This window comes from Cardiocondyla obscurior, linkage group LG04 (assembly GCF_019399895.1).
Source record: "Cardiocondyla obscurior isolate alpha-2009 linkage group LG04, Cobs3.1, whole genome shotgun sequence".
Taxonomy (NCBI): domain Eukaryota; kingdom Metazoa; phylum Arthropoda; class Insecta; order Hymenoptera; family Formicidae; genus Cardiocondyla; species Cardiocondyla obscurior.
Genome location: NC_091867.1, coordinates 5,242,243 through 5,269,897, shown reverse-complemented (window position 1 = coordinate 5,269,897; position 27,655 = coordinate 5,242,243). Strand labels below are relative to the sequence as shown.

At 38.1% G+C, this 27,655-nt stretch overlaps 3 protein-coding genes across 7 annotated transcripts in view; 1 reads left to right on the top strand and 2 right to left on the bottom strand.

Moving 5' to 3' along the window:
- Nucleotides 1-9,206, top strand: part of Trap1 (TNF receptor associated protein 1) — a 39,637-nt gene extending 30,431 nt beyond the window's left edge. The window contains exons 1-13 of one of the 2 annotated variants that reach the window (XM_070655131.1): nucleotides 5,589-5,794; nucleotides 5,940-6,032; nucleotides 6,119-6,201; nucleotides 6,271-6,498; nucleotides 6,655-6,821; nucleotides 6,913-7,022; nucleotides 7,100-7,173; nucleotides 7,295-7,641; nucleotides 7,717-7,864; nucleotides 7,934-8,061; nucleotides 8,129-8,316; nucleotides 8,385-8,683; nucleotides 8,764-9,206. In XM_070655131.1, the coding sequence (XP_070511232.1) occupies nucleotides 5,680-5,794; nucleotides 5,940-6,032; nucleotides 6,119-6,201; nucleotides 6,271-6,498; nucleotides 6,655-6,821; nucleotides 6,913-7,022; nucleotides 7,100-7,173; nucleotides 7,295-7,641; nucleotides 7,717-7,864; nucleotides 7,934-8,061; nucleotides 8,129-8,316; nucleotides 8,385-8,683; nucleotides 8,764-8,865 (2,082 nt within the window). In that variant the 5' untranslated portion in view covers nucleotides 5,589-5,679 and the 3' untranslated portion in view covers nucleotides 8,866-9,206. Of the gene's footprint in view, nucleotides 1-5,588; nucleotides 5,795-5,939; nucleotides 6,033-6,118; nucleotides 6,202-6,270; nucleotides 6,499-6,654; nucleotides 6,822-6,912; nucleotides 7,023-7,099; nucleotides 7,174-7,294; nucleotides 7,642-7,716; nucleotides 7,865-7,933; nucleotides 8,062-8,128; nucleotides 8,317-8,384; nucleotides 8,684-8,763 lie in introns of those variants that run through there. The other variant, XM_070655133.1, reaches the window with a different exon arrangement.
- On the bottom strand, nucleotides 516-5,339 carry Yme1l (ATP-dependent zinc metalloprotease YME1L). Of its 3 annotated transcripts, none has more exons than XM_070655130.1 (14): nucleotides 5,095-5,339; nucleotides 4,463-4,597; nucleotides 3,806-4,219; nucleotides 3,478-3,697; nucleotides 3,295-3,392; nucleotides 2,924-3,167; nucleotides 2,712-2,844; nucleotides 2,301-2,538; nucleotides 1,906-2,148; nucleotides 1,659-1,805; nucleotides 1,381-1,542; nucleotides 1,089-1,209; nucleotides 889-976; nucleotides 516-783 (listed from the first exon to the last, which is right to left on the bottom strand). In XM_070655130.1, exons 1-13 carry the CDS (start codon nucleotides 5,119-5,121, stop codon nucleotides 921-923), a joined length of 2,238 nt encoding a protein of 745 aa, XP_070511231.1. In that variant the 5' UTR covers nucleotides 5,122-5,339; the 3' UTR covers nucleotides 516-783; nucleotides 889-920. The 3 variants fall into 3 exon arrangements, with proteins under 3 accessions (XP_070511231.1, XP_070511230.1, XP_070511229.1); XM_070655129.1 differs by having other exon boundaries at nucleotides 516-746; XM_070655128.1 differs by lacking the exon at nucleotides 516-783 and having other exon boundaries at nucleotides 818-976; nucleotides 5,095-5,338.
- A 3,991-nt stretch (nucleotides 9,207-13,197) lies between the features above and the next one.
- LOC139101741 (fat-like cadherin-related tumor suppressor homolog) lies at nucleotides 13,198-19,546 on the bottom strand. 2 transcript variants are annotated; one of them, XM_070655125.1, is made up of 5 exons: nucleotides 18,962-19,546; nucleotides 17,444-18,841; nucleotides 17,178-17,315; nucleotides 14,381-17,086; nucleotides 13,198-13,291 (listed from the first exon to the last, which is right to left on the bottom strand). In XM_070655125.1, the coding sequence occupies exons 1-5, from the start codon at nucleotides 19,517-19,519 to the stop codon at nucleotides 13,286-13,288; spliced, it is 4,806 nt and encodes a 1,601-aa protein (XP_070511226.1). In that variant the 5' UTR covers nucleotides 19,520-19,546; the 3' UTR covers nucleotides 13,198-13,285. The 2 variants fall into 2 exon arrangements, with proteins under 2 accessions (XP_070511226.1, XP_070511225.1); XM_070655124.1 differs by lacking the exon at nucleotides 13,198-13,291 and adding an exon at nucleotides 13,598-13,887.
- Nucleotides 19,547-27,655: the final 8,109 nt, after the last annotated feature.

The following is a 27,655-nucleotide window of genomic DNA, read 5'->3' as shown; positions in this document are numbered from 1 at the left end:
CCCGATATTTCTCGATTTCTTTATACCCTTACCGGGAAAGTAATATTATTAAAAAATACATTAGCAATTGAATGAATAATATTTAATCTTTAATTACAATTAAACAGAAGCGGTAATTTAATCATACGCCCATATAGGTAATTGAGAAATTCATGCTAAACAAAATGATGAATCTGTATTAATCACTGAATTTTTCAATGTCGAAACTAAAAAATGCTCGAGAAGAAATAAGAGGTTAGGAAGAGTGAAAAGATAGCCGAAGTCAAGGCACCTCACGTACCACATGGCGCCATCCTTGATCAACAGTGAGAAGCTTGAGTTGCATATTACTTAATAGTAATAGAAACGGTAAAACATCGGGAACGGCGCTCTGACTTCGACTATCTTTTTGCTCATCTTACACTCGTTATTTCTCAATCGTTTTCGAAGTCTCGGCACCAAGAAACCCTGAAATTGATATGGATTTGTCATTACGAGTATTGGAAGACTAGAAGGGATAAAATAACATACAAAAGTCTTGAGATATGTGTATATAAATAGGTATATGTATATACATCATTCAATATAATTTATATCTATGTCCATTTAATAATAAATCGAAATTTATTATATTTCCGACATACTTTCGTCGGGCACTTTACAATTCTTCGATTGCGAATCTCGAGTACAAAGGGAAGACGAAATTGCCGATAACGGTTCTCGTTGATAATCTCGTCGATTTCCATTTCTTAAGAAAATTGGATTGCCTAAATTTTTATTAAATTAATGCAAATTGCGAAAATACTGTATAAAAAAAAAAAAAAAATGAAAACGTAACTTGTCTAATAACAAATATTTTTAAACAGCTGTTTTTATTAGTTTAAAAGTTGTAATAAATGTAGAACCTACTTAAATTGTTTTTTAATAATCTTAGATTAAGATCATTTTGCCGGTCTTTTTAAATCTGCAGATGATTCTCGTTTGCTAAGTCCCGTTTCTGAAACAATGAAATATATTTGTCATTTATGGATATATGTAAATTTTTTTATTATTTATGATATCTTATGTTATATCACAAATTGCATTAATTTTATATACAATCTATTTACCATTTGCTATGGCAGCTACATCATCTGCGTCCAATGTTTCATACTGCAATAAAGCTTCTGCCAGTTGTTTATGTTCTTTTGCGTGCATTTTCAAAATTGCTTTTGCGCGTTCATATGACTCCTATAAAACAAATATAAAGAATAATTTAATAATTAAAAAAATATATAAGTTATTATTTTCTTACAATTAATAATTTTGCTTTACTAAAATAATTGATAAAATTGTGTCATATTTAAATAAAAATCTTTTTTATCTGCTTGCACTTTTTAAATGCAAGAACATTAAATTTACCTGTAAAAGCCGCTTTACTTCATTGTCGATGAGTTCGTTCGTACTTGGCGCGTACGTGCTACTGCTACCGAAAAGCTTCTTATTCTCCACTATTGACCTGAATCCCACTTTCTCCGACATACCATAAATCTTTACCATCATCTCTGCTATCTTCGTCGCCTCCTGCACAAAAAAAGTAATAAATATCTCTATTGTACATTTTACATATTATAAATAATATTTAAATTATGTTTGATTACAAAGTAAAACTCTAAACTTATTACAAAATATGATCATACCACTAAATCAGAAGAAGCTCCTGTTGTCACTTTTTCTGGACCAAATACTAATTCTTCTGCAGCTCTACCACCCATCATAGAATCCATATTAGCTAATAACTGTGATTTTGTAATATGATAAACATCCTTCTCGTGCATATAAGAAGTCTACAATTAAAGAAATTATGTACACATTTTTTAAGTTTTTCTAGAAGCAAATTTCAAAAATTAATCAACATATTTTATGATATAAATGTTGACTACATACATGACCTAACGATGGTCCTCGTGGCACAATAGTAACCTTATGAAGCGGCGTAGCATCTTTTGTATAGAAAGCTACTAAAGCATGCCCTGCTTCATGATATGCTGTAATACGGTTGACTTCTTCATCACGTAATTTTAGCTTGCCTTCTGGACCCATCAATACTTTATCCCTAGCATACTCCAAATGCTTCATAGTAACGCAGTCTGCTTCATCAATTGCTGCACGCAATGCAGCTTGATTTACCTATATTATAATTTAAAAACTCAATATTTTTATACACATTAATTTCCGAAATAAAATAAAACAAATTTTAATAATTTAGTTTAAGTCTTAAAGTTAAAAAAATAATATAGTATAACTAGAACTACATGTATAATAAAATTTTTCTTATATACCATGTTTTCAAGATCTGCTCCGGTAAATCCTGTAGTACAGCGTGCTAAGTAAACTGTATCGACTTCATGTGTTAATATTCTGGATAGATAGAGATCTAGTATCTCTTTACGTCCAAAATAATCGGGTTTATTAACGTAAATTTCAACATCAAAACGACCAGGACGCATAAGCGCTTTATCGAGATCCTTCCGTCTGTTTGTAGCACCAAGAACTATGACACCTTCGTTCTGACGAAAACTTAAAAAAAATATAACTATATAAGTTAATAATTCATAGTAAAATATAAAATTTATAAAATATTTTATATATAGTTGTAGCTATATTTATTTCTCGAGGAATATGTAATATAATAGAATTTAAAATATTCAATTATATAATTACGTTTAATTTTTAACAACTCGTGAACTTACCCATCCATTTCAGAAAGTAACTGATTAATTGTCTGGTTCGCATAAGGATGGAGAACTGAGTTCGTCCTTTTTGCTCCCACAGAGTCGATTTCGTCAATAAACACTACACAGGGTGCTTTTTCTTTTGCTGCTCCTGTAAAATTATATAAAATATTAATATATTTTTTACAATTTTAACAATACAGTAATTAATGCTATTAAATTTTACTCACTAAACAAATCTCTGACACGTCGGGCACCTTGGCCAACTAGAATTTCATCAAATTCAGGACCAGCTACATGAAAAAATGGTACACCGGCTTCTCCAGCGACAGCACGTGCTAGTAATGTTTTTCCTGTTCCTGGTGGACCAACCAATAACACCCCTTTCGGTAACTTCCCGCCGAGAGCCGAAAATTTATCGGGATTTTTTAAAAATTCTACTACATTTAGTAGTTCTTGCTTTGCCTCATCTACCTATAATTTTTATAAATATTCAGAGATTTGTTTAGAATTTGCGTAGTTTTTAGTTATTAAATAAAATTAATTTAGCACAATTATCAAAGATAAATAATAAACCTTTTAAAAAATATTTATTACTTACTCCTTTAACATCATTAAAAGTAACATGGATATCTTCAGGATCAATTTCAATTCTATGACTCATTGGAAGCTTGAATATTCCTCCTCCTGGATAGCTGACTGCACATTATGAACAATTTAGTCAATATAGACTTTTAATACAATAAAAGTAAAAATTTGATACTTTTTTATATTTTATACGTACGATAAAGCCAAATTACGACAATAATAGCAGAAACAGTTATCATATTCTGCATAATTTTCAACCACATTGTTCGGCCTCGCATCTGGCGTTGTAACCCAGACTCGTATCCCTCCACGAAAGCAAGTTTTATTCTCTTCTGTTCATCCATTGTCGCATCAGTATTGTTGAAAATGTGTTTTAATTTCTCATAATCTGCACCCTTTGATTCGGGTATTAAACCCTGCAAGAAAATAAAATCAAATCGTTTTATTTGTTAAATAAAAATGCTTTTACAAGGCATGCTTTAATAAATTAAATCATTTAAATATAATATAAAAATTGTTCATACCATTTGTATGTTAGAAGATAAGCCAAGCCATTTTTTTATTCTATTAATCAACGGTGGGTTTTGCTCTAGTTCCAGTTTTATATTACGCTGGGACTTGAATGTACGAATCGGCATATGATTGTACAGTTTTTTGCTATACCATGTGTGCAGTAATCTGTGTTGTTGTTCCGATGCTAGATGAATGACTGGTAAAATAATAGGCTCGGTAAAGGAAGAACATGGAAAGTCTCGTTTGTTCTCAGCAAAACTTAGGCCAGATAAATACGACACTTTCCACTTATTTTCTTCCAAAGGTCTTCTAAATAAACTGATTGCTACATTATCCAGCATTAAGCACACCTTATTGTCTTTCATTCGTAACACGTTTGAAGTGTTTAAATTTATTTCTGGTAGCTCAGTACAATTTCTCGTTGCCTGAAACAAATAAAAAATCCCGCTTATATTATTCACTACTACAATCAAAAGACGCAATAGCGTCTCGTGTTACGTGTAAAAACAGTGAGATATACCACTATCTTTTATATAATAAGACAAGCATAAAAAAGAAATTAGTGTTAAAAATAATTAATTTTTATATTTTTTATACCGAGTTAAATGTAATCAATTTGTTAATATACAAATTTATTATATTTAAAAAAATAGATGCTGAAAAAATACCTCTTCGAGACTGTCAGGACAAACTGTAGTCTCTTCTGCATTTTGTAAAGATTCATCCTGTTTCTTAACTTGAACCGAATATGAAGTTGTCCTAGGACTTGCAGTTAATGCCAATTGTGTTAAATGGTACAAGACCTAAAAGTCAAAAATTAACTTATTAAAATGTTACATAATATTTACATTATTCTAAATTCAGTAAAAAAAAAATCATAAATTTTATTTTTTAATTATAACCATCAACATATATATAGCTGTAACCAAAATTTAGTAAACAAGTTTAATTTTAAGCAAAATATTGATTTTAAAACTTTTTATTGTATCGATAACACGCCACTTTATTATCAATTGTTGTGGACGTTCTAATCTTAATATAGCATAGAAATAATGCATCTGACAGTATGTTGCAATCACTGCACATATCTATCTCATATATCTGCAATCTCAAAGAAACTGATTTTACATCGTGTGACCAAACAGGCCAACAGGTACATAAATAAACATGCTCAACAGAGGCTAAAATATTCTTGTATTATTAAAAGACGGTAAATATCTGCATGATATATATATGCGGGAGATATGCGAAATATGCTGTTACAAGCATGATGCAATTCCAGAACATCGGGAGGGCAAACCTGATTGTGAGACTGAAGAGATATCATAATCGCGAGTCGTGGGACGAAATAATCGTGCGAATTTGCCTAAAACTTTGTCTGCCGGGTGATTCGGAGTCGGAAAGACGATCGTGTGAAATGGTCAGGTCGCGGTTACAGAAAACGATCGTCTAGGTTGCTCCTCCGTGTGTGCCCGCGTGTCTGATGGTCGGACTGCCAGGGTGCCCCTCGTAGGTGTAGTCACGTGACCGGTCACTTGATAATTTATCGAAACATCGAACGCGATTTTTTTTACGTTTAATGAGGGCCGAACGTATTTTGAACACGGAGCCAATTGATGGTTAGCCGTCAACGGCATGAACGAGTGATTTACTAGACTCGCCTATTATCAATGACTTATGTTGGAGAAAGAAATAGAGATTCTCGAAATAGCAGTCCGGACAAGCTAACATTATTTTTCATTGGATGTGCAACAAAAACAGCGCACCAATCGTCATACAACCACACATGCGCCGAATGTGTGATCGTGATGCAATAGTATGTGTAACTTTTGCGAGACGTATTCATTATCAGTTATATTAGTAACGCACATGTACATACTCAAGAATGGCTGCTGCTTTTAGAATTAAACACGCTATTAAATTAGGAAGATCTCTCTCGAGATCGTTAAATAGGAATTTACAAGAGAAATTGATTCAGTCGCAATGTCAGCGACTACCAGGTTTGTCAAACTTTTTATTTTATCACATGTCCATTAATATTTTACATCTATTCATTGCACTTCAACGATGTATATTTTATTTTGTAAGTCCTCTATAAATCTATTTCATTGATTATTAAAGAACTAAATATTTTTAACTCTACAGTCATCTACAGTCATGTACAACATTGGTCATCTCAACCAGAAGTTCAAACTACAGAGTATCATAATATTATAAAAGATACAGAAAAATCCACAGGTAATTTTTTCAATTGTTGATGAAATAATTATATCTCTAAAACTACTTGAAAGGAAATAATAGATTAAATGGTTTGTCATTTGTAGGTGAGAGTGCTAAGCATGAATTTCAGTCAGAGACACAAATGTTACTGCAGATAGTTGCAAAATCTTTATACTCAGATAAAGAGGTAATTAAGTAAATAGTTGTAAATAGTTCATGCAGGAATAATTTAAACAATGATAAATTTATTTTCTAGGTATTTGTGCGTGAGCTTGTTTCAAATGCTAGTGATGCATTGGAAAAATTAAGATACCTACGTTTGAGTGATAATGAGATTGCACAAGTGGCAGGTGATAGAGGTCTAGAGATACATATTGGCACTGACAAACAAAATCGTACTCTAACAATCCAAGATACTGGTGTGGGAATGACTAGAGATGAACTGATAGCCAATTTGGGAACTATAGCTCGATCTGGTTCTAAAGTAAATATTACACACATTGTTTAAATAATTTTCGATTTTATTGAAAATAAAAATTACACTTTTACATATTTTAAAGTATAATTAAAAATGGTTTTGATTATAATGTATATATGTATAATACATAACTCTTATTGCATATATATATATATTTTTTAGGCGTTTTTAGAACAATTGAAAGAAGAACAAAACTCAGGTGATTCTTCCAAAATTATTGGACAATTTGGAGTTGGATTTTATAGTGCTTTCATGGTTGCTGATAAAGTAGAAGTATTTACAAAGTCCTTTGCAAGAGATGCAGAAGGCCTTTGTTGGACTTCAGATGGGTAATAAGAAATATCGTTTATTTTTCTTACGATTAATAAAATTGTTAACAATACTAGTATATAATATTATAAATAATATCTTCATGTGCAGATCGGGTATCTTTGAAATTTCCAATGCAGATGGTGTGCAGCCAGGCACAAAAATTGTCATACACTTGAAACCAGATAGTCGAGAATTCAGTGATGAGAATACAATTAATCGTAAGTGCATTAGTAATAAGAATATATGTGCATTTATATTGTTTTACACATATTTAATAAAATATCAATCTATTTAGGTATTATTAATAAGTACAGCAATTTTGTCGGAAGCCCTATTTTCGTAAATGGAAAGAGAACTAATACGATTCAGGTACTATTAATTATAATTTCTTACGCATTTATCTTATCTCTATTTTTGATAAATATTGTAACAAATATTATATAATAAGAAATATTCTAACGAAATATTCTTTTCTGTCGATGTGGAACAGCCATTGTGGATGTTTGATTCGAAAGACGTCACTCCTATGCAACACGCAGAATTTTATCGATTTATAGGAAATTGTATTGATTCACCAAGATTTATACTACATTATTCAACAGACGTGCCATTGAGTATTAAGGCACTGTTATACTTCCCAGAGGAAAAACCTGGATTATTTGATCTAGCGAGAGATACTACCAGTGGAGTATCACTCTACAACCGAAAAATTCTAATTAAAAGCAAAGCAGAAAATATCTTACCAAAATGGTTACGTTTTGTTAAAGGCGTAGTAGATTCGGAAGACATACCATTGAATTTAAGTCGTGAATTACTACAAAATAGTACATTAATTGGGTAAGAATAAATGTATGATATTTTTCTTTTTTTTAATATTACGATATACAAATGTATAATGTTTAATTTTGATAGAAAATTACGAAATGTGTTGACTGCACGTATATTAAAATTTTTACACGAGCGATCTACGAAGCAACCGGAAGAATATAATGAATTTTACAAAGCTTATGGCTTATTTTTAAAAGAGGGTATTATAACTAGTTCTGATCAGTCTGAAAAGGTAATTGATTATGTTCTACATAAATATTTAAAGCACAGATAAATTTATTAATTTAATGCTCTATTACAGGAAGATATAGGCAAAATTCTACGATTTGAATCTTCTGCTGCTGCTCCAGGAGAATTAGTCAGTTTGCCACAATACTGCAGCCGTTTAGCTAAAGATCAAAAAGATATATATTATTTATCTGCGCCAAGGTATATTAAAACATAATCTGATTAACTCGTGCTAATGTTAATTAACGATATGCAATTTATTTTACAGTCGAGCTCTAGCCGAGCAATCGCCATATTATGAATCTTTGAAAAAACGAAATATTGAAGTTTTGTTTTGTTATGAACCATATGATGAATTAGTATTAATGCATTTGAGACAATATAAGTCTAACTTTCTAACATCCGTGGAGAAAGAAATGCGGGATGATACAGAAGCAAATAAACCAGAAAACTTAGGTATATAATATTTTTTTTTTACACACTTGCAAATTAATTAAAACATATTAAAAATAATTTTCATGCAGGTATCATAAATAAGGATGAACTGGACAATCTTATAAGTTATATGAAAAAGATTCTCGATAAGAAGGCGTACGATATTAAAATGACAAATCGTTTAGAATCACATCCTTGCGTTGTAACCGTTCAGGATATGGCAAGTGCAAGGCACTTTATCCGTATGCAAAGTCATCAAATGAACGAAGAAATGCGATATTCTATGCTTCAACCGCGCTTCGAGATAAATCCAAATCATCCTCTCATCAAAAAGTTGTGTAAGCTAACAACTACTAACACCGAATTAGCTAATCTTCTAATACAGCAGGTATGTTATAATAAAAATATATTTGAATACTTAAGGCTCGTCTTTTAAATATGTTATTAACAAAATATTTATTATTGTAGTTGTTTACCGGTGCCATGATTGGTGCTGGTCTAATTGAAGATCCGCGCATACTATTGACACCAATGAATGAGCTACTTACCTTAGCATTGCAAAAATATTAAAATATTAAAGCGAAATATTAATATTGTTCTATGATTTAAAATATTTGGATAAAGGAATATAACTTATTGTAGGCAAGATTGGTTTCTTTATTACAATAGGTTGATCTTGTACAAATTAATTATAGCCTTATAATAATAACAAGTCAAGTTCCTCAGTTTTCTTTAAAGATTTCATGATATCGATATGTATTCTATTAGCAGGGCTAGATGTTATGGCGAATTTAGAAATTGTACCCATGTTTCCCATATTTTTTATTCACAATCTATGATTTTAAAAGTTATACACTTAACTATTCAAATGGCAAGCAATAAATAATTTTACGAAATAATTTTATATAAAATATGCGTAAATATTTAATAAAATTATTTATTCCCCCATTCTCTTAATTTTTCGAGAACGCAACTCGTGAATAAGTAGGCCTGGAGCAATAAATAATGTACTGAAAATTATATGTACAAATTATTTATATAAGTTTTTAATCAATTCTGTACTACGTTAAAACACTGATGATCGCTTTTTGTTATTAATTTATTAATTGAAAAATTCTAAAAGGCGGGTTTTTGCAATTTTTATAAGATTACTAAATGATTCATATACTATTTATAAAAAGTCCGCTGTCACATCCATATCTTCTACTTTACAGTCTTTGACCAATGTGCTTCATCGTTTCTTTTTTTTTTTTTTAAATAAAACTAATCTAAATATATTATATAATATTTACCTGTGCCTCATGTTACTAACTGAAATTTTAGATCACCTATTACTTTTATTGAATTCTTTACAATTGATAAAATCAATTATATTTCTTTTATCTTGTATTATTATACGATTTTAATATAAAATCAGTAAAAAATTTTGTTGTACGAACATGAATGATAATGCTTTAAATTTCAGAAAGTAGACGCACAGTCGATTTTAACTTATGCAAGGACGAGAGACGATGCTTTTTCTTGGTCAACATAAAAATCACCCTGTTTAGCATTATTATTAATATGATTCGCTAATGTATCCTACCAAAACTAGCAGGATAGCTGGCATCCTTTACAGAACAGGAACATAAAGTCGAATTTCTCAACAAAATTCTACGTGTATAAAAGAACATCTATACCTCACCCAAATAAGCTGCCGCTATACAATATCCGTTAAGGAAAAGTATTCTAAATGGAAGTGACAATGAGTAAAAAACATTGGACGCATAACAGATTGTTCCTCGATTTTTCTATCTTTTATAAATTAATCGAAAAAAATGCATTGCTTATATGGCATTAAGAATTAATTGGCAGTTTTAAAAAGTATTTCATTATATATTATATGGAGTTTCCTATGAACAATATATGAGATGCAAATGGCAAATTGGTAAAGGGCGCGACGAGATGAATTATCTCGCGCCGCTGAGCAGTCTTATTAGTGTAGATAGACGATAAAGCGTGATGTAAATAGTAGCACCATGTATGCAGATTTATCGGTCGTACTGATGGTGGCTGACGAATAAAAAGATAGAAAGGGGGGAAAAAAGTAAAATAAACGGAACGTTGACTTAGCTTACGTATACGCAGAGGAGGACATTACCTCCTCCATCGTTTTTTCATTTTTTTTTCTTAAATTTGTTATAAAACGTTGGGTAATTAACATTGCAATTATTATGATACAAGTTATAATATTTGATCATCGTATAAACATTATTATCATCACAGTAAAAATATTTCATATATTTTTTTTAACTATTAATCTGTGCAATAAACACGTGCACAGTCGCGCACATGCCGCTCCGTAACGCGAAGGAGGTTGCTTTTCTTTTTCACTAGAGTCCATTTACTTACACGCTAATCTGCTACTTCTTACTCAATATATGCATTATTAAGTAGTCCGTCGGTTCATTTATACGTAATCAAAATAAAGTTAGTTAGCAAATAGTAAAAATACATAAATGTACCTATGTATCTTTTGCACTGGAATTATAGTTGTTGGATTAACACGTTAAATTTAAACGATAGATTATTAAACAATAGTCATTGGTCTGACGACACGGTCGTGATTAGCTTTACTTTTCTCGAGTAATGAATTCCTTCTTTTTTAATAAAGATAATTTCTTACGCGTGTATTCGTAATTGCCACAGTTTATTTTTCTCTAGTAAATCTCATCTCCTTGGTAGAGCTAAAAGAAAATTAATATTTTTTAATTGTTACAAATGGAAATAATAATTACTTTTCCATTAGCAATCTAGATCTTTTGAGAGGAAAATTACTTTCTTAAATTCCTCCGAGGAGGACAAAGGGCGGGTATATACATATATACGTGTCTAATTACTATTTAAAAAAATATTCATATAATATGTCCGATAAATAAAGAAAAACGATCTAAATTTTTTATCAATTTAGATACAATACGACGTACTCACTGCAGTCATAGAACATAACTATTCGCGATTAATTTGCAGAATTAAGTACGCTGATCCTTGAACTCTACCTGTGTAGGAGGAGATTTGAGGCATGATGTATTTCCGCGACGGCATACATCGTATATGTGTGGCGTGCATTTCGAACACGCCGGTGGCTCGCACAAACGAATTTCTTATTTCATAGCTGCCTGTACAGTCTGTCTTATTTCTCTACGACAATGTAACACTCTATGTACAAAATTGCATATTCACAGACATCCGTGCGTCTCGGTCGTAGAAGCACGAAGAAACACACTCTCGCACGCTTCAGTCTATTCGCGTACTTCGGCACCTCCGTTTGTCACACTGAGGTTTGCGTGATGCCATTCCCCGATAACCATAGGCGCCCGTTGCTCTTTTGATCCGCGATCTCATACTCTGAATCGTCGATCTCGCAGAGATTCGTAGAGAGATCGCTATTACTAGTTGCGCCGCCTAATAACGAGTTTCTTTCCTCCAACGTGGTGATGACAGACCCAATCTCATCCTCCTCAATCACTTTGTGGCATCGGTTACGGCGGGTGCTCGGAAAACCATAAGGCACTACGTCGTCTTCTTCTTCGTCGGATTCGAGGGTGCTAAGACGGCCGTTGAGCGGGTTCGTCTCGTTCTCCGTGTCAGTGTGAATATTGTAATGAGGCAAGTACGTGTTTGGATGACGTAAATAGCTCTCGGAACCCTTGTACTTATACTCCCCCTCACCTCCGCTGTCGAGGGGATTTAAACGCTGCGTCTCCGCACAATGATACTGCTCTGAGAACTCAGTCCCGCATTCAGAATCACCGACATATTCCGATTCCTGATCTTCGTTTAAAGTCTCAATATCCCTCGTTGGATCTATCGGACCGTGCACTATAATAAAATTATTCATGTTATATTTTTATACAAAGCAGCAAATTATAAGAAAATTTAAAATTATTGTAATTAATATTCTTAGTAAAGTAATGATAATATTTTTCGTCATGCGTAAATGTCGATGTGGTTAATTATAATATTAAGTTGTTAATTTTTATTAAATTTCTTTGTTGTATCGTGAACAGTATCACATACATTCGATTCTATCAAATTTAAAATATAACAAAATATAATATAATACAAACAAAATGATTAATAAAATATGTTTGACTTCGCGTTAGTTGACTTCCATTACTATTTCGATCTGCCGGTGGCGGTCGAAGTAGTGATGGAAGATTTTACATTTAATCGTTTTTTAAGTTTTTGATTAATTTCATTATTACTGTCTGTATCCGTATGATCTCAATTATTTTCTATCCAAAAACGCTGCATACAAATATAATACATAAAATATATTATAATTGTGGTGTACATTAAAAAAATTAAATAATCGAACACTCCATGCTGAATTAAAAAAAGGTAACTCAATACGCATGCACTTATATTACTTACTCATTGGTAACTGATGAGTATTAGATTCATTACTCTCATTGCTATGGAAACTAGACGAGTCTGGGACCTCGCTTCCAGGTACCTCCGTGATGTTAGGTAACGGATTTTGACTCGGTCTGACCCAGTCTGAGCAGTCCCAGTGATACCCTAAAAGCATTGCAGACAACGACTGTACTCTGACACGCTACATGCGATGCAGAATAGTGATGTGCTGAGAGAAGTGAGAGGCGGAAACGGTGCGAAAGTAAATAATAGTACTTGATTGAAGACAAATAGTACAAGCGAAAAAGCAAAGACTCAAGTATATATACCGAGTATCTTAAAATCACCTTGTAAATAAGCTTGTAAAACTTGATTAATCTTTAACTTTAAAATTACAATAGGTGATTCGCAGGATACTCTGTATTATGAGCCGTACGAGCGGGCTATCTCGACTTACCACCGACGATGCGAGGATCATCCTCGATGGATGTGACGGAGGCAACGGAAGACCCAACCGTATGAGACGTCCGTCGAGAAGAGTTTAGTAGTAGTCCTCCAGTGGTCAGCTCTGGTACCACTGGGCTCGCTCGTTTCAGGTCTGTTAGTGCACACAACACGAAACACGCTAGTGTTAATTGAATAATTGGCTACGCTAATGACGAAGAGATTGCAACGGGAGACTAAAGAGAATAAGACAGAGCGAGAGAAAGGAAAGTTTCGTCAAAGAGATGATGAGACCGGGATATCGCCTAATGCTATACCCCTTACGATCACATGCTACAAGCGAAATCAAAAGTAAAAAGCTACCGGACGCAGCCGGGAAGGTTCCTCTTTCACCGGGCGCGAAAGTGGAACACTCACCATTCTTGATTTTGGTAGTGTCCGTTATGAAGGAGGCCAGCTGCATCTGCTCTTGCCAGGTGGGCTTGTGTAGACTGTCCGTGTCGCTGCCAGTTGCGTTTCCACCGACCGGATTAGCGAGAGTCAAGGATGGGGGTGGTACAGGAGTGCTGCGATTCAGATTTCGCAAGTAATCCGGCGGGAAATTCTCAAGTTCGTCGCCCGCGCTACCGTAGCTTCGCAGGGTGTCCAAGTTATTTAAAGCCACCGCCGCCGAGTTACCGTACGTGGCAGGCTCGTTGTTCGAGCTCGGGGTGTAGGAGGCGGGTCTGGGAGGACATTGGGAGGTTCTCTCTGTAAAAAAGAATCACGTAGACCTTAAACGGGATCACCGCTGCGACGAGGGCACGGGAAGGATTGTATCACGACGGCAAAACAAATGGTAGCAAACGAAAAATAAAACAGCATTAATGTACGTTAAAGTGCGTTCAGCGAAATAACCGCTCACTGAACGCTCAGTGAGCTCTTGCATCTGATTAGAATATTCTTTAAAATCTGAAAATATTCACTAATTAAATGCAAGAGCTCACTGAGCACTCGCTGAGCGGTTGTTTCGCCGAACGCAATGTCGATAATAAAAAAAAATAGCGATTATATGCCACAAAGAATTGAAGGCATTACGTCGTAATTGTAAACGAGGTTTTTTAAAATCTCAATTTTTATATAGACGAATATTGAAATAATGCCTTCGAACAAATATATGTTGGCCCTCGAAAAATTCATGCTTTTAGATAAGGCTAATCAGTCTAAAAAAAAAAAAAAAAAAAATTAAAAAAAACGGTAATACCTGTATGACTTCCAAATTGCTCAGTTTCGAGCTGCGCTTGAACTCGTGCTCGTGCGGTCTTGCAGAATTCAGAACAATCTGCTTTCGCGTCTCGTTGTTAATGTTGTTGGCGCGCGTCCTGGTCCGCTTCGTTCGAATTCGCCAGAAGGCGACGAATATGATGATAAATAACACGTTTAACAGCACCGCGATGCCGATCCACACAAGATGCTCCCATTGAATGTTGAAGTGGCTGGATATGATAGGCGTGGAGAAGGCGGGATTGCCGCAATTCAGTCCGGTCATGTTCGGCGGACAAATGCATCTGTACGTGCCGATCTCGTTGACGCAGGTACCGCCGTTCGTACACGGATTCGCGTCGCACTCATTTATGTCGGTCTCGCAGCGATCACCCGTGAAGCCCTGGCACTTGCATATCGGACCATTGTTGCCCTCCTCGCATACTCCTCCGTGGTTGCACGGATTCGGGCTGCAGTACCTGCCGAACTCGCACCGTTTGCCGCTGAGATTTGGTCCGACACACTCACAGACGTAATCACCACCTTCCGGAAAAATTTTGCAACGCCCGCCGTAAAGACAGGGCGAGGAAGCACACGGATCCGTATCGATTTCGCAAGCCAAACCGGCAAACCGACTGTGACATTGGCACTCGTAGCTGTCGCTGCCCGTGTCCTTGCAAGTGCCGCCGTTCTGACACGGCTGCGAGCCGCAAACACCCGGCGGTACTAGAATAGTTGTCGTATCGCAACTGAATTCAACGTTGGCGAATCGCTTGAGAATTGCTACACTACTGGCACCGCTCATGTGCAAAGGCACGGAAACTCGGGCAATTCTGACGTCATCCATGCAGCCAATGAAACCGCGTTGCACGTCTTCAAAGCCAATGATTGACGGATGCTGTCTCACCTCGGCACCTAAATACAATTCATCTGACTGCAGGTTCAAGATGTCATTGATACCGGGCGCGGAACCGTGAGCAATATGTTTTCCGTCTACTGTTAGACGAGCACTGTTACTTTCTCGTTCCAGCTGGATTTCGTGCCATTGCCCGTCACTCACGTATACGCTACTCACTCTAATCAATCCTTCGCCACTGCCCAGATCGAATTTGTACTGCATCACACCGTTAACGATTTCAAGAATATTGTAGTCTACCTTACCCGCCGCATACATGAGATTACCAGTAGGTTGCATCGTCCTGATTCTCAAGGATAAACTGAGACGGTCTTCGATCGTTTGTCTTATTAATGCTTTGTCAATCTTGTAACGCGCGTAACTCTTGCCACTGAAAGATATCGGATTCCGTGGAATGTAACACGACTCGTCGTGGCATTTAGAAATATCTATATCACAAGTCTGACCAGCATATCCCTCAGGACATTGACACGAGTATCCTTGAATGGAAGAGTCTGGCACGCAAACTTTGAACAGAGGACATGGATCTCTGGCGCATTCGTTGACCACTACTTCGCAGTGATTACCGGCGTACCCTTCCTTGCAATTACATTCCATCTTGTGTTTGTGCCGCGGCGATACAAAACTCATTACGTCAGTAGACACAGGTGTGATTTGAGCAGGGTCAAGAGTAATCTTGTCTTGGCAATCGCCATAGAAACAGTAACCTTTATTGCACTTAAATCGGACGATTTCTTCGACGACTAACTTTGTCGACTCTTCCAACTCCTCCACGTGCTGATTCAATGCCTCGCGTATGCTTTCCGATGCATAGAAACCGGATAAACCCGCAGGATTCGCGGCTTTTTTTACGGCAAATAGAAGATCAAGATCATTGTGAACTGCCTGACGAATCGTTCGAGACTTGATTAAATTCGTTTCATCAGATGATGGCTGCACGCTAATAATAATTATGTCCTTAAGTCGGCAGTTCATTGCATTGCGAACAGTTCTAACGAAACCTTTGCGGTGACTCAACATAAAATCCTCTGGGCTAACCTCTCGAAATCTCACGATCACCGAATTCTCGAGCATCTTCTCAGTTACCAGATCGACGTCAACTTTCACGACGGAGTAAGAGTGGAATTTGCCGTCCGTCACGCTAACATTTATTCTATATTCACCCACGTCGAGTCTGGGCAAAGCGACTAACGTGCCATCGATCTTGTCTATTTGAAAGAGATCGGTGCTCGGGATCAGCGAGGATGGTATTAAACTGAATAGAAGCGAATCGTATTGATCTTGATCGGTCGCGTGCACTTTCCCGATAATGCCACCTGGATATTCATCCATGTAAGAATTAATAATAACTTCAAGAGGCGTTATTACCGGTGGATACTGCGATTCTTCAATCACCTTGATTACAACCCATGCGTCTGAGTACAGTGGCGGGCTACCATTATCGAATACTCGGATGTGCAATACGTATTTATCTTTTACTCTGTTATTAAATTTCGTTGCCGTTCGCAAAGTACCATCCTGTTCCAATCGAAACGCGTCTCCCTCATTCCCAGAACGGAAGTCAAAAGTGTACGGTTCGGCATTCGGTTCAACGTCCGCATCGGTGACGACAAATTGTAAAACCGTGTGCCCAAGTGGTTTATCTTCTTGCACGACAGCCGTGTAATTTGGGTGGGAAAACAACGGCGGGTTATCATTTGCATCCAGAACTTCGATATTTACCATCACAAAACTTGAAAGTGTCGGTATGCCATTATCACGAGCATGAACTTCCAATATATAATTCGCAATCTGAAAAAGAAAGTAGAACGTTTAATAATTAATTTATGTTTATAATTATAAGCATAAATAGATATTATGGTTAATTATATTTGACACTAACTTCTTCTCGATCCAATGGCGCGGCGACAGTTATTTGTCCGGTTTTTCTGTCGATGGAAAATTGCTTTTGTCTATCGCCACGTTCTATATAATACGATAAGTTACCATTCTCTTCACTATCTAAATCATTTGCATATACCTGAAACAACGTATTTTTATAAATAAGACATATACTTTTGCATTGCACATAATTTATATTTTTCAAATAATTAGTATAAATTTATACATTATTTATTATGCAAGTAATTAGATTTCAAAAAAACTTACTTGTGTAACTTGCTCTCCAATTTTCGCATCTTCTTTTATGAAAGCTCTGTACGATACTTCGCTGAAGATAGGTGTGTTATCATTACTATCGGTGACGGTAATATTAACGGTAGCGTGATTGCTTAGCGGTGGAATACCTCCATCGACTGCTTGAATAGTGAGAAAATAATCGCGAGCGCGTTCATAATCCAGCTGTTCGGCAATAGTCAAAACGCCCGTCTTGGCGTCTATTTGAAACTTCTTATGTTCGTTTCCCCCGACGATCGAATAATATATATCGGCATTTACACCTGTATCTTTAGAAGTAGCGAGCACTCGTGCTACCTCAGTACCAACTGCATAAATCTCAGGCACTTTTGCAAAGTAAATCTTGGAAGTGAATTCTGGCGGATTGTCGTTGATATCCTGTACATTAACGATAAGAGAAGCGGCTCCCATTAGTTGAGGAGTGCCCTGATCAAGCGCCTGAATTGTTACATTGTACATAGCCTTCGTTTCCCTGTCCAAAGGCTTAGCCAGCGTGACTATTCCACTATCCGCCGCAATATGAAAATGGCCATCCGCAGAGTCAATAAATTCGTACCGGATCTTCCGATTAATACCAATATCATTGTCTGTAGCGTGTACTTTCGTCACGAGTGTGCCAATTTCGACATCCTCGGGCAAAGAGCTGCTATAAGTTGACATAGTAAATTTCGGTGCGTTATCATTGAGATCGGAAACGAGAATCTCCAACTGTGACGAACATTCCCAAGCCGGCTTATCTCGATCCTGCACGTGAGCTGTCAAAGAATATTTGGCTTGCGTTTCTCGATCGAGTTGCCCGACAGTTTTTAGCACGCCTGTTTCCTTATCTAACGAAAATTTATCGTTATTGTCGCCGGTTAAGTAAAATCGTAATTTCGCATTCGGTTCGTCGTCGTAGTCGGTGGCTAACACGGTCAAGACATAAGTACCAGGATGCGAACCCTCGGAAAGTATCTCTCTATAACGGTATCTGAGACAATACGGAGGGTTATCATTAACATCTAAAATTTGCACAGTTACTTTTGTCTCAAAAACATATTTTCCATCAGTCCCAACGATCTGAAGCTCGTAACGATCGGTAGTTTCTCGGTCTAAAGATTTCGCCACGTACACTTCGCCGGTAGATCTGATTTGAAATTGCGATCTAGGATCGCCAGATGTTATATAAAATTCTATCGGCGTAATAACATCTGTGTCTTTATCGACGGTAATTAATTTCACTACAACCGTTCCTGGTAAAGCGTCTTCGTTCACTGTAGCCTCGTAACGATCGTTGACAAAAGCAGGCGAGTTGTCGTTATAATCTTTTAATTTGACATGCACCGATGTTCTCGCAAAGTGTTTCGGATTTCCATTGTCAGTGGCAACCACCTAAAAAAAATCATTGCACAAATAACGTTTTAAATTTTCTAGCGTCAATATTTAAAAAATTATACATAAATAAATTTTAATTATATATAAGTTAGTTTAAATTATATATATCTATATTACCTGAAACTTATATTCCGGCTGCTTTTCTTTGTCGAGCTGTACTAATGTCGATATCCAACCGGTGTAAGCGTCTACCGCAAAAACGTTCGCCAATTCTCCTATATCGGATCCGAAGGAGTAACGTACTTCACCATTGCTACCGAGGTCCATATCGTGCGCAATAACTTTTAATATCGATGTTCCCTCCTCGATGTTTTCAGCCAAATTAATCGCGTACGGATTGCTTTCGAATTTCGGTGCATGATCGTTTTCGTCCGATACTTGAAGAGAGATCTCGGCAAGAGCTGTAAGCGGAGGGCTTGAGTCTGTTTCAGCAAGGACTCCGATCAAATGACTGTCTTTTAGTTCTCGATCTAATGGTCTCGCCAAAGTGATTTGACCGTGAGAGTCGATCGTAAAAAGCGGGTTGTCTTCATCACCAGATACTATACGATATGTTACAGTGCTATTTGTGACAGTCTTAAGTTTCGTGATCGGTGTACCAACGGAAGAATCCTCTCTTATAAAGAATTTATCTTCTTTTCGTTCGAATAAAGGTGGAATATCATTAGAACCCATTATATAAATACTTAACGGCACGTCGGCATGATGTAGTCGTACCTTTATCTTCCGCACGAATAAACATTTCAAACAATTGTACCTCTTTCCTCGTATCTCCCTAATTCATCTAAATATGATTACACAGAATAGCAATGTAAATTATTAAAAAACTCATCAGCGATACTATTTTTGTATAACGAATTATCACGAGGGAGAGATAGGACGCCGTTATTTCGCGATAAAACATTTAAGAGTCATGTGTTATTTTCGGAAAAGAACGCGGGGGTGGAATAACCATTACGGCGCGAAATTTATCGAGATCGCCTGTCTCGGAAGATGCTCGGGAGAACTTCTTGGCACGAACGGTTAAGTACTTGGCGCATATCCCGTCCGAGAGAGAAGACACGCGCGGTTTCACGAAACGGACGTAAACGCGAGTCAGACTGCGCCTCCCTGTCGGCTCGTGGCACGCGAATCGCCGTACGGTGCAACACGAGATATCGTGACCAGAGGCAAGAGAGAGAGAGAGATAGATAGGCGAGACGCGCGTATTACGCGAAAGGCCGCACGATCTGAATTCCCCGCGGCTCGGCGATACGGTCGTCGTCGGACGGGCATTCGCGCGAGCGTAATGCACGCGATCTCCCTTACGCGAGTACTTGCGAAAGGGTGGCGGGAGGGTGACCGACGGCCGAGCCCTCGGGCGTAGTAAACAACAAAGGGTGTAATGGAATTAGCCCGACCTCCTTGGTGGTTGACCGTGTGCGCGGAGGCGTGATACGGTCGGTCTTCGACCCGTCCAGAATCACGTCTCGTCGACCCTGCGTGTTGAATGCACGTGTGCCGGTGCACGTTGGCCCGTCCTTTGTGCGGCGTATGCTACACGCTTGCCGCGGCTCCTTCATATACTCGAGACAATATCGTTAGTGTACTCGATATCACCGCAGGCTATTGTTTCCACCTCTCGAGAGCTTCATTTTTTTACATCTCGCTGCTAGAATACGTACGAATTATTTAAAGATCGTTGGATTTACTCGTTAAGCGACTCCGTCTGAAAAATCTGCGTTTAATTGTTAATGATATCCCCTTGAATCATCGGGTACTAGCAAAGCGGTCATCTTCCAGAGTTTTGCGCAATAACACACGGCGTTACGGGCGTGTTTCCGTCGGATTTTATCCCCGACAATTTGATCGCGATGGATTACGTGCGCGAGATAAATCACACCGCACACACGTACACTAAGATTATCGCAAAACAGTGAGATATTTTCGTCACGGCAACGGCGGCAGCGGCGCGGTGTGATTTACATCGCATAGACAGTGTATAATAAATCGGCCCGTGAGCGCCGACGAGTATTATCAATCGTATAACGGGACACGCGGCGAGATTTCGCCTCGCCGGTATATTTTACCGGCGGGGTAACGGTAATCAATGGAGCAGAACTATTCGTCGTTCTTAATTCCGGAGGTCAAGTGTCGAAGACGCTCGCCGGCGAAGTTGCCGGGCAGTTGTCAGAAAATTCAGGGATAGTGATAACGCGCCGCGAGAATTGCGGCTGAGGTTCGGATAACAGCTCGTGAGATACGAGATGATTCCCAGATCAGAGCTCGATTAATCAAGCGCGATCGTCGCCGTTAAACCGAGAACGTACGGAAAGAGAAGCCGGCTCGACTGATCGTGCCTACCGGGAAATGCGTAAGATCTGCGGTGGCGAATGAGGCAGTCTCAATTAAGCAAATCACCTGAGTTTCCGTTCCATTCGGGATTTATGCGCAATATTCTACGCGCGGCGCGGGGTGTCAGACATAATTAAATTTCTGCTATTATTCATCGTCCTTTCGCTGGCAAGTCCCAGCTCCCGCCGATTGTTCGCGATTTTCTGGACACCAGCCAAGATACACGTTGATTAGACTAAAACGACACAGGGCGTCGAGATAATGTTTCCGATCCGGTAGTTAAATACGGGGGAGGGCTGCAAAACCTTCAGGCCTCAATTGGATGACAAACAGCGCGGATGGGTATCGGAATGCCATTGTAATTTCATCACAACGCGACGTTCATTCGATTTGTTTAATGTTTCGTGTAACTTGCACCATTCCGGATAACCTGGAGCTCAAATACGCAATAAATTACGAAGGAGCGAATTTACGGTTTGGTTCGATTGCGCCCGGTGGTATTTATCAATCGCGCGACATTATTTCACGACTGCAGACGTCCCGCCACTATTACACGGGCGTGTAACATAATCGAATCACAGGCTCGACCCGCAATCAATGCCCGTATCGCTCGAGACACGTGCGACGGACCACGTTATTTGATTCAACAGCGAGAATTTCGCAGTCTCGTGAGAAAATCCGAGTCCTCGATCGCAGATTTCATTGATTAGCAGCCAATAAATGTATGCGCGTAAAGAACCACGCCTGCCGACATAATCTTTCCGAGACATACACGAGAGTATCGCCGGCTTTCGACTACATTGTACTTTATTGTTCGCAATTAAACTCGTTCCACTTAATTATCGTCTTCCAGGATCGTCGTAAAACGCAAAGAAAAGCGCCGGGATGAATATCAGACTGCATGATTTCTCGGTAATGAAACTCGTAATAAATTTTTTCGCGTTTGTAACCTTCGTTCGAAACGTCACTCTTCGAAGTGTAATAAATTTAAGGTTAAAAAAAAAATAATTAGCTTGCTTTTTCGTTGACGTTTTTAACGCGGACGAGCGCTTTTACTTTTTCGGCGAACGCAATAAAAATAAAATAAAAATTATTACAGTTATTTTAGCAATCGGTTAATGGCGTTTCTAAATAGCGTTTAAAATTCTAAAAACAAGAGAGAAAAAGAGAGAGAGAGAGAGAAAGAAAGAGTAAAAAGCATCGACGTTATTGTTGAGCAGTCGACATTTATGAGGCCTTAATTAAATGGTTTAATTAAATAGACGTTTAATTAAAAACACATCACGGACCATTCTGCGGCTATAGTGCTTTCCAGATGAGATTGTGCAACACGCCGCAACAAAAGCATGCTAAATAAGCGAGGTCGGTGTCCGTTTTGCGGAGAAAAGCGCAGTTTCATCCATACATAAATTACACTTTTACGAAAAAGGCTAATTATACGGAAATTTCGAAACATTTACCGTGGCCGAAATTAATCGTTAGAGCGGTATTAATCGCGATAACGGCCGATCCTCTCGTTAGCCCGGTTTAACGCTAATCAAAATATTATAGCGATATGTCACGAGTGTCGTACAATTAACACTCGTTTAATACATCGTTTATATTATTACGCTTGTTACTTTATATATTTTATTTTAATAGTTATCAAATTGTTTATTTCGCAATTACGGCTTGATTTCTGTTAAGTCCAGCGAATATATTTATTTGCACGCATCGCTGCGTACAGCGCAGCCTTACCGTGATTCATAATACGCGATTTAAGAATCGTTGCCACATCCCGAATACATTCCCGCATTAAAATGAAATTTTATTGGGTAATTTAATCACCGCGCGATTCTTTTCTCCGCGATATCGCACCCTACTTTATTCCGCGTTCTCGCACTTTCGTGAAACAACCGCGCTAAATAAAGTACGTGCTTAGCAAGTGATTAAAGCCACTTTAACGTCATCGACGTTAATCCGAAAGGAGACTTAAAGAGCGTCGCGAAGTGCCTCCTGATTTTCCACTGTCGTATTTCATGTCTCTCTCGCTCGCTTTCGCTTCCACCGCGACTCGCATTTTCCTACAAGATCATCTTGTAACGCCATCGTCTCAGAACGCTTCCAAGCGCATAAAAGACGACGGCGGCGATCGTTGAAAAGTAGCTATCGCTGTGGAATGGCGAAATTATAACTCTGGCAGCGACCGGGCTCGCTCGTGCACGTCATCGTGTACGTATGTACGAGAACAAATTTCTCTCTTACTTTCAAATATTTAGAATTTAATGTCCACTTTTTTAATACTTCGAGTATAATCTCTCGTTCCATTAATTGTAGAAGTATACGTACGTAAAAATTTGGCGATGTCTTTAAAAATGTCTTTGCCTTAACGTAATAAGATCTAGAGCTGCTATTATTTAACACTAATCACATTACTGCCACTTGAACAAATTCAGGTGGAAATTTATCAAAATTGGGGTGGGAGAAAAACTGCTATGACGTTTTTTATCGTTTCCGAACGTAATCCTGATGGCACTCTCAAAATGTACGGACGTTTCATTGAAACAAAAATTTTTTTTTTTTTGATAGACAATTATTATAAAGATATATCAGGAAATTGATTTTCGCCAACTTTCTTTTTTACGATAACATCAAACATCTATTTTTTATTACTGATACGTTTTCACGATGCACAATGCATTGGTATGCGTGCCTCTTCTTCCACCGGTTGATCCATTGCTCTTACCTCCACCCGGCGAGAACGGCGCGGCAAAGTATCGGATTTACTTATGCATTTAGTTTACGCCACGTCCGGATTACCAACTTTATGCCGCAACGGCGGCGCTAACGCGCTCCAACTCCACTGGATAATCCGAAGCCCCTAGCGTCGTCTTGCAGCGGCAGTAGTAGTAGCGCGACGAATTAACGGAACTCTTGAATATAAACTAGTCAAGCGATTCTAAATGGTCCGCTTCCACCCGATTGCAGACGTTTTTCGTGGCGGAAAGCCTCACCGCCGCATATACTCGTTACTTTCGCGGCGAAGTTTCTTAAAAAGAGAGTATTGGCGTTCCTCCCTCAGTATCTTTACGTGACCGGCACTTTTAACGGTTTGCGCGACCCGATGACGCCAATCGGCATTTCCGGTATAACGCTATTTATGCGATCAACAAGGGTCCAGTACTCAGCGTTTTATTATACCGCACATTATGTAGGCTGATAGTATCGGCGATTGAGCGAGCAAGTTGCGGACGAGAAAAAAAAATCTCCTCCCCTTCTCAGCTCGGAATATTTATAACACGTAGGTATTTTATGTGGGTTTTATGGGAATCGTCAACAATAAATTTTCAGAGCTACGTGGATAATTGATCGTATAGAAGCTGCTACGGTTTATTAAACGCGAAATTATTAGAGATATTTAATAGTGTATTCAGTTCCTTTGTATTTAATAATTTATGCGTCCTTTTGTACACAGATACGCAAAACCGATTATGGTATATTTACTTCCACTTTAATATAATCTTGTCATACGAATATTAACGCGATGTGCGTAATTATACATAAAACAGGACACAAAGCAGAATTATTAATTAATTTAATATGATAACGAGATCTGTATTGTACGTAAGACTATAGGAATTAGTAGAGATTTTATTAATTAAATAAAAAAAAGCAATTACTACTTGTCTTATGTAAATTGATAATGCATTCGCTTCAATTACTAGAAAAATATTGCGTTGCTTTGAAAAATAAAGAAAAAAAGCAAGAAATTCATTAAGTTTATTATTTGTTTTCCTCAAAGGAATTTCATCAAAGCATAAAATTATTACAATGTTGAAATAATATCCATAAATTAATAATATTTATATACATATACTTCTTCATTGAAATAACATTTCCCTCCCCGTTCTCGAGTAATATTCTTGACCCATATTATAAGTTGGGAATACGAATAATCTTTCTTAATTAATTAAAAGTGCAATTGTTTCATTAATTACTTCAAAGCAGATCTCACAGTAGGTACACGTTTTCACTAAAACTTTAAATAACGATATTTGCGGATGACTTAACAGTGAAATTATTTTGGGTTATCCCGTGATTGGTCTGCAAATATATATGGCAAAATTAACACTAATGAAACGAGCCAATTCTATAGAAATGACTGATAAGCGTGGAAAATCCCAATTTTCATGTTAAATAAAAATATGGTGCAGATAAACTCGAAATGAAAGAGCGGTTTGTAAAATATTATACTTTGCATTTTGTACAGCAACTGTCAGGGGTAAAAAAAAAAAAAAAATTGTGAAAGGAAATGTTGTAAACCGAGTATAAAATGACGCATAATTAAAAGGCTCTCATATTTGAACGAGAGTCCGTATTTGATTTTAAAGACGCATATTCGTCGTTTCGAATCGTATTACAATTTGTATCGAAATTCCCAATGTATAAGAGATCGCTGAAGGTCTTCGTATTTCTGATCATATACATTCATGTGGTTTCCATTTTACTCGGTATGTCCATCGCGAGAGGCCAAAGTCTCGTATATCCTGTCGATATATAACTTTACCCTTTGCACTCTCTGAATTTGCCCGACTGAGCTAGCACAAAGCGTATCATGCCAAGTTTAATTCGTGCAAGGCTTCCCGTTTTCAATTACCCTGTTCTAAAGCTATCGATACCTCGACATTTTCATTCATGCTAAAATTGACTACAAATTGAGAAAGAAGTAACTACGGCTACGTCAAAGAATACAAATTTTCCCTCAAGGAACATTTTTAAAAGATAAAACACTTCGGAAGCGTGTTCGATACGGTACTTTCGAAACATCGCTTTTCGCTACATACTCGCACAATGACGATGATCGCATTTTTTTTTTTCTCTCTTTTTCTCGCGAAAGCGCCATTCGCGTGTCGTCGCGAAATCGAAAAAGATGCACGGCAGACGGTAAGAGATCAACGGGTTGAAGCAATTCGTGGAGAACAGGGCACGCTATGGTTTCACGCTCCATTTGATCGACGCCGGCTAGCAAGCCGGCATTCGCGAAAAAAGGGCTGCGGGAGTAAGGAATTAAAAGGCGATCCATCGTGCGGCGATCGTTCATTGTCCGGAGCGCAGCATCGACGACTAAGGGCCTTATCGTTTTTTTCTCTCTCTCTTTCTCTTCTGACATCGGCGATTATTGTCCGGCGCATAACGTCGCGGAGATCGCGAAGAGACACAATGCTCGAGAAACACGGCGGAACGGACGAGCCGCCGTGAGAGGAAAGGTGTCAATGTTCCCGGTAGACTAGGATAGATTGTATTCAAGAGCGCAATTGTCAATTGTCAAATCAGCTAAACGGCCGCAGGTCAAATTTTCTTTCGACAACATCCGTCGTTAAATTAATGGTAAAGTCAATTAAATAATTGCGCTTGAGTGATCACGAGAACTCGGTGGCAGGAAAAAAATTCGTAAAACCGGCCGATCTCTGAGAGAAAGTGCGGTCGCGGTCTCTTTGTGTAGCAAGTTCGAGCAGTCAAAGAGACGCGAGATCAGGACTGCGATTGCTTTTGCTGACGATCAAACAACGGGTTGCCGAGTTGTTCGGCCGCGATGTCGAACGCGGATTAGAAAGCGCGATCCGCCCTAATGCGCGGGATGCACCGCCGCGAAATGCGGCCGAGAGCGAACGAAGAGCTGCCCGTGCGGGCATCGTTAGGCCCAACAATATATAATTTGCACGTCCGACGGCACGGCCCGCTTGATAATATTATCATCGTCGTGTGGTGGAAGTACCGTTGCGCCGCGAAAGAAGCACGTTATAATAAGGCTTCAAGAAGAGTCGGGCGAACGAGGGAATCGCGAAGCCGAGCTAGACATTCGAAGTGAGAGTTCTGGCCGATGTAACGCACGACTGGCCTCGTTGCTGCAATTGACTCTGGGCTCCCCGATAAGTTAATGATGAGGTGTTAGATTTCTCCACCGCCTCTAATTTATTGGCATGCAATCTGTAATTATTATATAATTACTCCTTAACGTATCATTGTCCGCCGTCTGTTTGATAAATCGGCACAAAAGTCCCGCGCGGGGAAAAGGAGAGCGTTATAACGGCGAGCCGGCGTTTCGTCGTATCGTATATCAAGATTCATCCGACAATAAGTCAGCTTTATCTTCGTCGCGCGAGAAGTACAATAGGGATCGCTTGGATATCCGTGGCTCGGTCGGCGAGACCGATCCCGCCAAGGATACGCTGACGCGCGATGATTACGCGATTTCTTCCGGGACGATAAAGGGCGCCGGCGGACGTCTCGACGAATCGATTCGACCGCGGCGAAATCATTTAACGGATCGGTTGGCGGATTAATTGATTCGTCGTTTCTCGGCCAAAAATCACGCAAGACTCGCGGGCGCATATTGCGTTTTTTCAATTTTCTTTTTTATTAATTTATTTTTTTTTATTTTTCTCACGCGAATTGTCAGCGGCATGAAGGCATCGTTTCGGCACGCGGCTTAAAAAA

Excerpts from the sequence above, each read along its gene's own strand:
- Yme1l (XM_070655130.1), bottom strand. The coding sequence starts at position 5,121 with ATGATATCTCTTCAGTCTCACAATCAG. Across the intron at positions 4,220-4,462 it reads GTCCTGACAGTCTCGAAGAG|GCAACGAGAAATTGTACTGA; the intron begins GTATTTTTTCAG and ends TATTTGTTTCAG. Across the intron at positions 2,539-2,711 it reads TTACTTTCTGAAATGGATGG|TTTTCGTCAGAACGAAGGTG; the intron begins GTAAGTTCACGA and ends ATTTTTTTTAAG.
- LOC139101741 (XM_070655124.1), bottom strand. The coding sequence starts at position 19,519 with ATGGGTTCTAATGATATTCCACCTTTATTCGAACGAAAAGAAGATAAA. Across the intron at positions 18,842-18,961 it reads AGCCGGAATATAAGTTTCAG|GTGGTTGCCACTGACAATGG; the intron begins GTAATATAGATA and ends GATTTTTTTTAG. Across the intron at positions 17,316-17,443 it reads TTGGAGAGCAAGTTACACAA|GTATATGCAAATGATTTAGA; the intron begins GTAAGTTTTTTT and ends ACGTTGTTTCAG.